Raw genomic sequence first — 13193 nt, forward strand, 5'->3', positions numbered from 1 at the left:
AAAGACAGCTGACCCTCACCTCACACAAAGGAAAAGCAAAATGAATCAGTTATCTGTTCTTTTAGCAGCAAAATGGCTCATCCGCCCCAGACATGTATGACCAACTGTGCTGCTTTGTGGGAATGTGCATGTCATGAAGAGGAGACAGGCTTAGTTTGTGCAAGGGACAAAACATGGAGAACTGAACTGAGCCTGCTTTCCCCTGGGGCATGGTTGGTGCCACTTGCATCCCCAGTGACAGCCTAGGGAAAAGCTATCTTTCAATCCTGTGCATTGCTTTGTTAAGGGAATGCATTCTGGGTGGAAAAATACTCAGTGTTATGTTCATCAACAACTCTCATCTGAAGAGTTTTGTAGGTGCTTACTTGGATTTGGAGGGAATCTGTCTGTAAGTGAAGGGCTTTGTCTATTACCTTCCTACAACAGGAGGAAGTAGTTAGAGACCTCCTTAGCCACTTGAATCCTCACAAATCCATGGGACCGGATGGAATCCATCCTAGGGTGCTGAGAGAGCTGGCAGATGAGCTGCCAAGCTGCTCTCCATCAGTTTTCACCAGTCCTGGCTCACTGGAGAGGTCCCAGATGACTGGAAGCTGGCCAGCGTGGTGCCCATCCACAAGAGGGGCCAGGAGGAGGAGCCAGGGAATTACAGGCTTGTCAGCCTGACCTCAGTGCCAGGCAAGATTATGGAACAGGTCATCTTGAGTGCAATCACACAGCACTTACAGGATGGCCAAGGGATCAGGCCCAGCCAGCATGGATTCAGGAAGGGCAGGTCCTGCCTCACCAACCTGATCCCCTTCTATGATCAGGTGACCACCTGGTGGATGTGGGGCAGGCTGTGGATATGTGGTCTACCTGGACTTCAGCAAGGCCTTTGACACCGTCCCCCACAGCAAACTCCTGGCCAAGCTGTCAGCCTGTGGCTTGGACAGGAGCACTCTGAGCTGGGTTAGGAACTGGCTGGAGGGCCGAGCCCAGAGAGTGGTGGTGAATGGTGCCACATCCAGCTGGCAGCCAGTCACTAGTCTTGTCTCCCAGGGATCAGTGCTGGGCCCCATGCTCTTTAATATCTTTATCAATGATCTGTATGAGGGTATTGAGTCCACCTCTCCTCTAAGAGTGTCATCTCTTGCAGGATGTACACTTGTGCCCATAGTGTCAAACCATGGCTCACAAGGCTTGCTTGGATGCTGTGACCTTTGGGAGTGACTTGTGCTGCACAGCAAATGCTGGATCCCCTCTCAAATATTAATTCTGTGTCTCTTCCCATTGATTTGGGTAGATTTCCCAAACTGTTGTGTTGTCTTCTTGGCCTGTGATCAGTCATGGGCTCCTCCATGATGTCACTTTTTTAATTCCAAGGAGGGTAAAAAAAATAGATCTGCCTTGTTAGGTTTTATTTCAGTGTAGGATGGAGTACACATTTATGTGAGCTCCTCCCTGCAATGGGCCTGGGACAAGGATTTGCATTATTTTAACTTTGTTATCCAAAATTTGCTGCAGGGAACAACCCTGTCACAGCAAGAAAACTCAGAGGATAATCTCTCTCTTTCTCTCTTATGATAAAGCATTTAACAAAGGCAGTATATAGGAATTAATCTATGTTCCTCAGAAGAAGGCCTGCTTCTTCTTAGCCTCTAGTGAGGGCTAATTTGCTGCTCTACATGAGGGGGCACACTCTGCTTGGCTGGGGTTGCCCCAGAGAACTGGGTCAGCTTCATTCAAAAATTCACACCTGTGTGGACAAAAGCAGAGTTTGTGTGATATAGTAAATGTACTTTGCTGATGACTGGTAAAGGGTTACAAAATGGAATTTGTGCCCTTTTTCTCACTTGTCTTTGTTAGCACTTGTGAGTCAGCACTGCCTTCCTGAGAATGTGGTACCTCACATTTCCACTGGGCAGCAGCTTGCTTTCCACCTTTCCCTGCTTCCCAAACCATCTCTCCACAGGAGGAGCTCTGCCTAACTTGGGCTCTCCCTCAAGCAAGATGCTACCCTAGGGAGGAGTCCCAGCCTCCTCGTTTGAGGCCCATAGCAAAGACTGGCTGAACCCAGGGAAGCTGCAACGTGCCTGTGTTGTCTTTTATACCATGTCTCTGAGGGGACCTGTAGGTTAGCCTGTGCTTGGTAGTGTACTGCTGCCTGTAGCAGATCTACAGAGGAGTATTTTACTACCACATCCACCTAAGAAAGAGAATAGTCCCAGGCTGCCTGCTCAAGTCTCACTTCACTGCAGCTGGGCCCTTTCCCCTTGGACATCTGCTGTACTGACGAGAAGGTGCCACTTACAGAACATGGTTGCTTCAAGCAGCACAGGAAACAGCCTCTTGCAGATCAGCAATTTACAATCACAGGATCATAGAATGGCTTATGTTGGAAGGAACCTTACAGATCAATTAGTTCCAATCCCCCTGCCATGGCCTCCAGGTGGGGTCTCACAAGAGCAGAGTAGAGGGGCAGAATCACCTCTCTTGACCTGCTGGCCATGCATCCTATGATGCAGCCCTGGATACAGTTGGCATTTTGGGCTGCCAGGGGACATTGCTGGCTCATGTCAAGCACCTCATCAGCCAGCATCCCCAAGTCTTTTTCTGCGGGGATGCTCTCAATTCACTTGTTACCCAGCCTGTATTTGTGCTTGGAATTGCCACGACCCAGCTGCAGGACTTCGCACTTCACCTTGCTGAACTTTATGAGGTTGGCAACTTGTCAGGATCCCTTTTCAAGTTCCCTTCTTCCATTTCTGTGTATTCATACTGCAGGACTAGAGAGACAGTTTATGGGGTGAGGGAGTAAATGCTTCCACTGGGTCCCATAAAGGCTGTGTGATGCAACGGGGCCATTTTTAATTCTTGCTGTTGCTCTGTCTCTGGCATCTGGGGCCATAACAATATTTGGCATGGTGCAAGACCGCGTGAGAAGACAGGTTTCTGCTCTAATGTCTTTCTGAGCATTTTCTGTTCCTATGGCAAAACGGATGTTGGAGAGACTTGCTGTAGAATCTGCCTTGAAAGTCTTACCTCCGAGATGCCAGGCCCTGCTCTGCATTAAGTGAAATTGTCTGCAGCTCATTAACATCAAAGCATTTTCTCCACTGGTCTGGGAAGCTCAGTAGTAACCAACAGATGAACCAGAGAACAGCTATGCTCTCCACTAAGATTTGTCTGCAAATAATTAACATCAAAGGGGAGCCACTGTGAAAGAGGGGAAAAACAATGCTCCTACTGCAGCAAGTCGCATGGCTGGTGGGGAAGTGGGTGGAAGTTGAAGCTCTGTCCCAGCTAGAGATGTCTGCAGGAGTGAGTAGAGGAATGGCTGCTGGGGCCTATTGTTTTGTGGTATTGGTGACCACATGGTGAAAGCTTTCCTGTACTATACTTGGTACAGCCTAATTCTAGGATGAAGTCATACCTACTGTTGCCTTGGTGTGTTCATGATTGTTCATGGTTACTCCTGCTGGGCCTCCTGAGGCTGATGTCACTGTTCTTTACACCCTTCTCTAGTCCTCTAAACACAGAAATTTTTGGCTAGTGATTCCAGATGTTGCTGCCCTTTTTCATACAGACCTTGACCCTCTGTTTGCCCTTCCCCACCACAGTCCTGTGATCTTAAATAATTCATTTTAGGTTACATGACCATCCCCTTCCTCTAGCTCTCAAGCACTTTCTTCTGCTTTATTACTGGATTTTCTGGTTTATATTTTCCTCACCTTCTTCCTCTCTGCTTTGGCAGTGGATAAGAAATCCAAATTGTTAGTATTTATCATGCTAACAGTCTGTGATTAGCCCCGGGGTGGCAGCAGGGTCTGGAAAATGAATTAGTTCTCATACATGTCCCAGTCAGAGATCAGAAGCTTTTTGGTATATGCTACATCATCACAGAATATAAACACGGGGCTATCTCAAAGAATTTGCTATCTAAATATCAGTCTAGGAGAACTATAATAAAGACAACAAAACTGGAAGTCTCTATTAATAAATGCTGGGGGTCAAGATTAGAGATAGAATAATACAGTGAGAGGTGCCAGCCAGCACATGCTTCCTTCCTGCTAGCTGTGCCATGGGAGTGCTAACCTCCAGCCACAGGGCAGACAGTAGAGCTGCAGGGCAACACAAGAACAGTTAAATCAACTAAGGCTTGTTAGTCAAAGTTGTAGTATGTGAGTTTCAGGCAAGTCACTTTCTCCAGATGGCAGGCACTCTTTGTGGAAAAGCATACCTTGTTCTGTTCATGCTTGCTCAACAAACGTATGTTCCAAACCAGTCAGCTGCACAGCTAATACCACCTGGGCAACAAACTGTCACAGAAGAAGGAACTACAGCAATTTCTGTTGTCCACCTTGGAAAAAGGATGGCCAGGTGGAGGCTGTGCCCTGAATTGTGTTGTTGTTGAGAGAAAGGATGCTTAAAAGAGTACTTCAGCGCTGTTGGGTTCAAGTGGGTTGGGCAGTACAGGCTGTTGGTATAGTTAGGATCAGGTCTGCAGTGACTATGGAAGGGAAATTCCCTTCCTGAAAGAAGTCTGCAGTAGCAAGAAACCAAGCTTGTTCTGAAATGGGAATTGATGAGTTTAAGACTGGCATCATCTGACCCAGTTGCCTGGCACAGCAGAGATGCAAACTGAGTGCAGAAGCAGCAAGGAGTTAGTAGCATCTCAATGGCCAATAGCCATGCTGCCAGCAAAATCACCACCACCATGTTTATTCTGTGGGCATTGGAGCAAGAGGAGAATCTCTCAAAGAAAAATGTGCAAGAAATTTTCACAAGAGCCTAAAATGGACAAGCAGCAGACCTGGACCAAGAAGATGCAAGATCAGCAACTCTTAGCCTCTCTGTCAGCTTGTTCATCTGCTGTTCTAGTGATCATCCATACTGCAGCCAGGAGCTCTCTGCTGGAGTCCAGAGCATTCACATTGCAATCCTTTTGTTTAGACCACCTACCCCTCAGGGATGGTTCTTCTGGGGTTAATACAGTGCCTAATTGACTTTTGAACTTGTGCTAGAAAGAGGCAGGGCTGGATTTTGAGTGGAATGAAGATTCCCCACTGCCAGCACAAGGACTCTAGAAATGAAAACACGTGGACTCCAATAGCTGCTGATACTGAAAAAGGGGTGGTACAAAGAGCAGGATATCACCAAAAATTAGAGTGAGGTGCAGCTGAAGGGATCATTCCCAACCAGATGTGCCCAAAGCCTTTTCCTGCTGTTCATAGTAGAGAAATTCCCCCTAGGTCAGGCTTTTCTTCTTTCCACAGCTAACGGCTTTCAAACCAGGACTGGGATTTTCTGGTCACTACACCTGTTTGCTCCACTCATGAAAACAAGCTTTACGTTGCCCTCTTCACAAGGAAGCTGCATTTTGGAATAGGCAGTTGCCTTTTGCTACTTCTGGTTGTTATCTGCTCTGGGACAGCAGTTAGGAACCATTGTCTGACTTTCCCCATGAGAGTATTGAGCCAATTATAATGTATCGTTATGCTATGCCGGGGCTTCAGCTAGCTCTGTCCCTTCCTTGAAATTTACACCCTTTTCCCACTCGGGCTTCCCCCAGTCCCGTGGCAGAGCAATAATGCCTTGGTTTTGCTTTCCCTTTGCTGGACTAGCCAAGCCAAAACGCGGAGAGGTGGGATGCCCCCTCAGGGGCCAGTGACCCCTCAGCAGTGGGGATGTTCCCTGAGGGAATAGTCACTGAAGAGCGGAACGTCCCCTCAGGACGGTGACCCCTCAAAGGTGTGATGTCTCCCGGCCGGATCGCAGCGCCTCGCTCCCTGACAGGGGGCGGCGGCGGGCAGGAGCGGGGACGACAGCGCCCCTCAGCGGGCGGGCGCGGCGCTGCCGCACGTGCGGGCAGGTGGCAAGCGGCCAGGGGTGCCGGGGCCGCGCAGGCGCGGGCGCGCGGGGGGGGCGTGGTGGGGCGTGGCGCGGGTCGGCGGCGCCTGCGTGGCGCGGCGAGGCGGGCGCTGACGGCGGGTGGGCGTGGCGCGGCGCGGCGCGCGCGGCCCTTCCTTCCCGTCCCTGCCCCCCTGGCCGTGCCCGCCGCCGCCCCCACCCCCACCCCCGCCCGCCGCCCAGAAGATGGCGAGCCCGTGCGGGCGGCAGCAGTGCTCCATCCAGCGGCGCGGCGTCCGCCACCAGCTCGATTCGTGGCGACACAAGCTCATTCACTGTGTAGGTGAGGGACGGCGGCGCGGCAGGGAGGCCGGGTCGGGCCGGGCCGGGCCCCGTGGCGGCGACCGGGAGAGGCCCCGCCGTGGGGCGAGGGTTGAGGGCCGTGAGGAGAGCGGCGCCGCGGCCTGCGGGCCCGCCCTCCTCCCCCCGCCGCCGTGAGGCGAGCGGCGCCGTGCCGGGCCCCGCCCTTCGCCGGGGAGGGAGCCGGGAGCGGGGCGGGGGGGGGGGGGGTCCTGCCCTGCCCTTTTGTGCAGCCCCTGTCAGCGCCGCGGCCGCTCCTCCCCGCCCGGCGCGGCACGGCCTGGCCGCGGCCCCTTCAAACTTGTTTACGGCGGGGTAGGGGCCGCACCCGCCGGCGGGGAGCGGCTTGCTTGTCACTACCCAGCCGCCGCCGTGGAAGGCCAGGCGAGCTCGGCCCGGCCCGCCGCCGTGAGGCGAGGCGGGATGGAGGGAGAGAAGGGAGGGCGGGCGGGAGGCCGCGGAGCCGGTGGCGGCGCGCCCGCCCCGCGTACCGACGGGAGAAGCGGCGGGGGGAGGCTCGAGGAGGGGGTCGAGGCATTGGCGGGACCGTCGGAAAGTTGTGGTTCGGGTGCCTGTTTGACGGCGTGAATCCGGAGCGGGGCCGCGGGGGTTAAAAGGATGTGTGATTGCTTTTCTCTTCTTCCCCCACCACCTCCTTCCCTCCCCCCTTCCCGCCCCCCCCCCCGCTCTCTTGTGCGCGTTTGTTGTTATACAGTCTCTTTGCAATTGAATATTTGGGGGGCTTGAAAAAGAAGTCCCCGATGCCCTTTCATCCCCAGTAACTTTCTGATTTCAAAATACATTTTTTTTTTTCTTTGCCCTTTTCTCTTTTCCTAGAGAGAAATTGAGGCCTTTCCTGCGGGTCACGAAATAAACATAAATACCACCTCTAGGCCAGGAATTCGACGTGTGTCTGCAAAGACAGTAACATAGGTCTGAGAACAGTAGATTGTGAACTTCAGTGCAACCTGAAAGATTTCTCCCCAAAGAGTGTTATGTCTCTTCTTGTTTGGCCTCCTGCTTTTAGTTGAGCACAAATCCTCATTTTATTTTTAAATATGCAAATATGGCCATAATCTGCCAGTGGCTGCTCAGCGTAGGTAATCTGTAATAGCGTTCACAGATTCACTTTAGTTCCTTGTGTGCAGTTAAACCTCTTATTGTCACTTAGCTCAGCATCCTGGTTCATTATCAGGGATTTGAAACCCCATTTTTGGTTACACCAGGAGTTGTAACTGCTGCTGTATGTATTTTTTTGGCTGCTTCTCAGTGTTAAAATTTCTGTTAACATAAGAGCATGTGCTAGATGCTTGTTAACTCCAGATTAATAGAGCAATTAACTTGTTTTAAGCATAAAGCAATTCAGGGGCAATACATTGCCAGGAAACAGTGTCTGTGCAGAAGTGCTGGGTTTTCTTTCCAACCCTAGGGTTGGAAAGATGCTTCGAGGGTACAGCTTATGGGGGTTTATTTTGAATGTAGCTTTCCTATGTTCGGAACATTTTGTTGGCTTCCATCTCTGCTTGAGCCAGCTTTATTTTACTTCTATCTCCTTTTCTCATCTCCTCTTACCTCAGCTGATGAGGATCACTTGTTCTAGTCCTTTCTAAACTCCCTACTTGCAGTGTGTCATTTTGTCTTTTTCTCAGTGCCTGCTGCTTTTATGTTGGGTCCTTGAGTCGTCCAGTGGAGCTGTCCTGCTGCTCGGATTTTAACCAGCTAGATGTCAAAAGTAGATGTGGGAAGGGGGAGAGAGATGTTGTTGTTTGTTTAAAAAAAAGAAACAAAAAAAAAGAAAGGAAAAAGACAGTTTCAAATCTGTTGCTGAAGATCTTGCATTGGGATGAAATGCAGGAATTGTCTGTTATGCTGCTCTTTGGGAAAATCTAGAGGAGGAGTTTGTGTTATCTACGGATTCAAGTAAAACACCACGTTACTGAATTTCTTAGCAACCCTAAGTGCTGAAACTTAAAACAAACATCACCGCCACCTCCATTTATACACACCCTGTTCCACTTCCCTAAAGCCATTTAAATTACCAGCTCCTGGAGAAGTTGCTTTCTCCTCTATCCCTTCCGTATCTCTTTCTCGTGCTTAAATTTGATGCATGTTTTGTTCCTCCAAAAGGTTGTCCTCTGGGTGTGTTTAACAAAAGATACTGTGAACACATGGTGTTGACTGGGATGTTTTTTTTGAGGTGAAGTACAAAACCATTAAAAGAAAAAATAAAGTCCAAAGTATAACAGTGCTATGTGACTCTTATCTTGATGGCACTGTGTCATAAATAGTTTCAACCTCAAATTGATCAGCTTTATGAGCTCTCAGGACCTGCCCTGTTCCTAGTATGAATCTCCCCTAAATTGCTGTTGCCTTTTTTGGTTTTGATATCTTTCTTCCTTGGAATTATAAAAGGTTTATCGCACTAGTCCAAGGTGTCCTATTGAATTATGCTGTGATCTTAACCTCTTGCCCCAAATGCAGCTCTGTTATCGTCTTAAGTGAGTTTTGACAATGTTCCTTGAGATTTGGAAGTTGACCTATAAATGATGCAATGTTCTGTTTCACCTTGGCCATTTGTCAAAGTCTTGAAGAATTTACTCCTGCAATAAATACTGATTGATGAATATGGGGAAGTAGAGCATGGGGAAATCGTTCTTGTTACTTCAGAAGTACCCGTTCACATTTAGTTCCAAAAGTAAATTTGAGGTGTGTGGGATTCACCCTCTTAGCATTGTTCCCTGAAAAGTCATGCCACACAGTGTGGTAGTCAGAAAAAATAAAGGCTGTGGTTTGAACTAGTGCCTTTGGCAATAAAAATGGCTTAAGTAATTCACTTTCCCCTCATTTCTTGGTTCTGCAATAGGCTGCTCCTCTGGACTTGTGGCTTCATGACAGTTTGTCAAACTAAGCTCATGCTCTCAGTGGGAGCAAAGACTCAGGACTGAAGGGGCCACCTTTGCTCACAGGAGCCAATTCAAGGGAGCTACGCTAGCAGAAAACATAATTTGGAAGGAGTAATACAATTTTCAGCTGTGGTAGCTTCCTTAACTGGCCTACTGTCAGATCAAGCACATACCAGCACTGGCAGGAGGAGCATGAGAACGCCTAGCTAGTGGAAAGGAAAAGCGTGACAATAGAGTAGCAGAGATAGAGATCACCTCAAGCTGCCAGAGCTGCACCTTCAGTTGTGCCACTGCAGCTTTTTGTGGGAGGTAGCTCTGGGAACTGATCTGGCTGAAACCCTTCCTTGTCATGCATTTCAAGCCTGTATTTTTTCCAGGAGAAGGAAATGGTGTGGCTGGTGAGGGACAGGTCTGTGACCAGTTCTGTTGATGCAGTGATGCAATTGAGGGAGCAGCATGCTGTGACCCAGAGGCAGAGGGAAGTGTGGAGAAGGGGTGTCTAAGCTCTCTTAGCAGTGAAATGCATTGTGAGTCCCCATCACCTCCTCACCTCTCTCCCCACAGGGGGCAGCTTAAGAGAATGGCTGGGAGTGGTGGACGTTGTCTTGATATCCTAGTAGGATTTTGATTCTATAGACAGGACATGCCAGGCGATAACTGTTTCATGCTGACATATGTGGTCTCAGTATCAGTCTTGAGTGTTAGCATCTTTCTCAGTGGCTCAGAACAGATACCTAGAGACAAGCGTGTGTGATGATTTTATTGTTTTAATATTCCCCCAGCCTCCAGTCACCTGCTGTTCAGATACTTAGTGAATTGGAAATGGTTAATGAGATCAGGTCAGCTAAGGAATGGGGAGTTTGAAAGAGGGAAGAACCCAGATCCTTGAAGTCCTCCTGATACCATTTATACAGGCAGTAAGAGTGTTGCAGTACTGTATGATTATTGGAAGCATAGTTTGAGGTGGTTGCATGCATTTCTACTGTCTAGTGATGCTTGTCCCTTCGTTAAATATTAGCTGTACTCTGGGAGACTCCCTGATTAATTTACAGCCTGTTAGGGGTGTGGGGACAAGGAGTGATCCCTATTATTGGAACAAAAATGATGATTTAAAAGGAAAGCCTGTAACATTCACATAGGATTTCCAGTCATAAGCTTTGTCAGTGTTTCATTGTGATGCTGCTTAGCTGCTGAAATACACTGAAGTAATTTCCTGTTGCTAGCGAAGTACTGTGGCCTAAGTACCTGCTCTGTTTCTGTACTAATTTGTTGGGTAATTGTGGTCTTCTTGCCCTTAGATACTTAGGACTGAAGTGTGGATTCTGTGGAAGAAATATGATACGTCAGGGAGTATTAGAAGATAATGTTAATCAAGAGTAGGTGTATAACAGCTGAATAATTCTAAAATCTTTATTACGTTTTCTTATCTTGGTTATTGCTTGGGTATAATTCCAGCCTGTATGCGATATGAAGTAGCTGCTGCTTCCAAAAAGTTAGCTGTGTTATCTCATTGTTTTGGATGTAGGCTTGAGTCTCCAAGTGCTTAATGTAGTTCTAGTTCAAAGGGCAGATTGTATTACTTTTGTTCCAAAAGGAGAAAGCTTATTACAGACCTGATGTAGATGGGGAGGAAAAAAAAAATAATGAAAAACAAGTTAAAGCAAGTTGTAAAATAAAAGCTTAAATGTAGGTTTATTCTAAACTGGTGTCTTTCACATACACCCTCAGTCATGTCCCCAACAAATGTGTGAGTGAGACTATTTGCCTTATTTTAGCCTAGTGTGGATACAGGTTATACCTTTTTTGTTACTATAAATCCGCTGTAGAGACTTTACCATGTTGCAGCAGAAAGCTTCATCAAGAAGATCTGGTTTACTTGCAAACATTTTTGCCTGTTGGCAAGAGGGATACAGGGATGGGGATTTTTTCCCTTTTGACAGTTATGCCAGAAAAAAATGGGGGCAGATGTCACTAAAACCCAACCAACAAACAAACAAGCCCAACTACAACAAAACAACCCCCAGAGAAACAAAAAAAGCACCACTTTTAGCTGTAAGGAGTGACATTTACAGCTTGATATTTAGCTTTACTTTATGCATGGATGGATGGCATGCATCTAAAGAACAGTAGAAGTTGAACTGCAGTTTAGATCTGTTTCAAATATTTCTTTGGATTCTCTATTAATCACTTCATATTTGCCCTTGTTTCCCTACCTGCAAATGAAGAATATCTTCTACCTTGACAGGGACAGTATGAACAAAGCAAAAGCATACTTGGAAAACTCCTTGATGATCACTTTGTGTTGTATCATCTTGAGTCCTTCTGGTGGCTGTGATGTGAAATTTTGGACTAGGCCAAATCACTTGGTTTTGTGTTTCAACAAAGATCTGGTTTAGCTTGTGTGAAGCTCTGTTGCTCCAGAATTGGAGGTTTCCTTCTTGGGGCATGTTCGTCTTGCAGGAGGTACAGGAGTTTTTGATTTAATGTTTAACTAAGAGCCAATGACATTCAGAGTTCATCCACTTTTAATAGAACTTCTCAAAGTAAATTACAGCAATCCATTCTGTGCATGCAGGAAATAGTCCAAATCCAGCCAGATAAAAATCTTTGTATTGAGATATAAGTATACTACAGATTTACAGCTTTGTGGTGTGACACCATTTTTGAAAGGAGTACATGAAGGGCTGCTGGACATTTTTAAGCCATTTTTTGGTAGTTTGTGCCATATATTGATGGTCACCCAAATACTGTTATGTGTAGAAATACAATAGTTGCACTTTAAGAATGAATGATACAGAGCCCCAGTTCTTGTGCTCTGTTTAAATCCATATTGCATAGCACTTAAATGGCTTTAATGCTCTGCCATCTTAGGCTATCCTGCATCCAGGCAAGTACTGTCATGTGCTTCATTTTATTGGGATTTTTTTGTGTGTGCTGTGAACTTGTGTTCTTCCATGAACTTACGTGAGAGAACAATGAGAATACTTCCTAAGAATCAGTTTAGGTAAGGTTTGAGGAAAAACAGGCATTTAATAGGGTTAAAGAAAGGTAGCCTTGTCATGATGATTGGGACAGAGGTGAGACTACTGCAGTGGTTTACAGGGGACTTTCCAGTCTTCCTTCCTTGCCCTCCTTTGTATATATGTTTTCACTTTTAAGAGGGTGAAGCTTTTGTTCTCAAAGATTACCAGGGTGAATATTTCTAATTCTCTGAGAAGTACAGAACTTGTGGGACTTGCTGAGGGTAGGGTTGGATGGGCTGGGCTGAGCCGGTCTGGGTTCTGCCTCTTGCCAATAAGGGGTAGTAGTGCTTATTTTTACTAATCTGACAGAAGACTGCAAACCCAGCTAATTTTCTGGTGATGCTTAATAACCTAGATGCATCCGACCTAGAAGGGAGATGAAGAGGAGAGCTCATCTGAATTCAGCAATGGATAGGATCACATCTGTGAGGTGAAAGGAAAGGGAGAGGAGACCAGAATAAGCCTCATGCAAAAGCAGGGAGTTTTCTAGTTTGCATCTTACTGTCCTGTAACTGCAGTACACACTGTGGTTATGTTTGACAGCAGTGCTATCTAAGATGGCTTAAATAGTCCCCTCTGTGCTGGCACAGCTATGTATGGCAGCTTAATGAATCAGTTCCTTGACTGGAAAAAAAACCCTTTTTCTTTAATTTTTTTTTTTTTTCTACAACATCTGGAGAAGCAGAGAATGAAGAGTGGAGGCTAGTCAACTGGTATTGTCACACATGCACAAACCCAAGTTGTATTTTGCTGAATAAGTGCTAATTCTTGCATGCACAGTGTTCATTTACAGTAGCGGGAGCACTGCTTCATTCTCCCTCTTCAATGTGCTGTGGGTTATATCGTGCTCTCTCCCTGATAATGAACTGTGAGCTTTGCTTCTACAATCTGGTTGGATGCTCTCATCCAGTACCTCCATTAATAAGCTGCAGCTTTGTACCACCTCTTCCCAGTATCTCTGGGCCTTTGGGGGTCTTTGGTTCTCTGCGGTAAATCCCTGTGGCTTCTGCTCTTCGCAAAGTGGTAGCTTCAGCTTCTTTCCTTTTTTTTTTTTGTATTCAAGAATGCTGTCCTG

The 13193-nt window shown here is 47.1% G+C and overlaps 1 protein-coding gene across 9 annotated transcripts in view; it reads left to right on the forward strand.

Annotated features, from left to right (window-relative positions):
• The first annotated feature begins 6072 nt into the window (after positions 1-6072).
• Positions 6073-13193, forward strand: part of LCOR (ligand dependent nuclear receptor corepressor) — a 96817-nt gene continuing 89696 nt past the window's right edge. For 5 of the 9 annotated variants that reach the window (XM_068139538.1, XM_068139529.1, XM_068139531.1 and 2 more), the window contains exon 1: positions 6073-6175. In XM_068139538.1, the coding sequence (XP_067995639.1) occupies positions 6079-6175 (97 nt within the window). In that variant the 5' untranslated portion in view covers positions 6073-6078. The remainder of the gene's footprint in view (positions 6176-13193) is intronic. The other 4 variants (XM_068139530.1, XM_068139536.1, XM_068139533.1 and 1 more) reach the window with 4 other exon arrangements.

Source organism: Melanerpes formicivorus, unplaced genomic scaffold (genome assembly GCF_026170545.1).
Source record: "Melanerpes formicivorus ecotype bairdi unplaced genomic scaffold, bMelFor1.0.p_v2 SCAF_6, whole genome shotgun sequence".
Classification (NCBI taxonomy): Eukaryota; Metazoa; Chordata; class Aves; order Piciformes; family Picidae; genus Melanerpes; species Melanerpes formicivorus.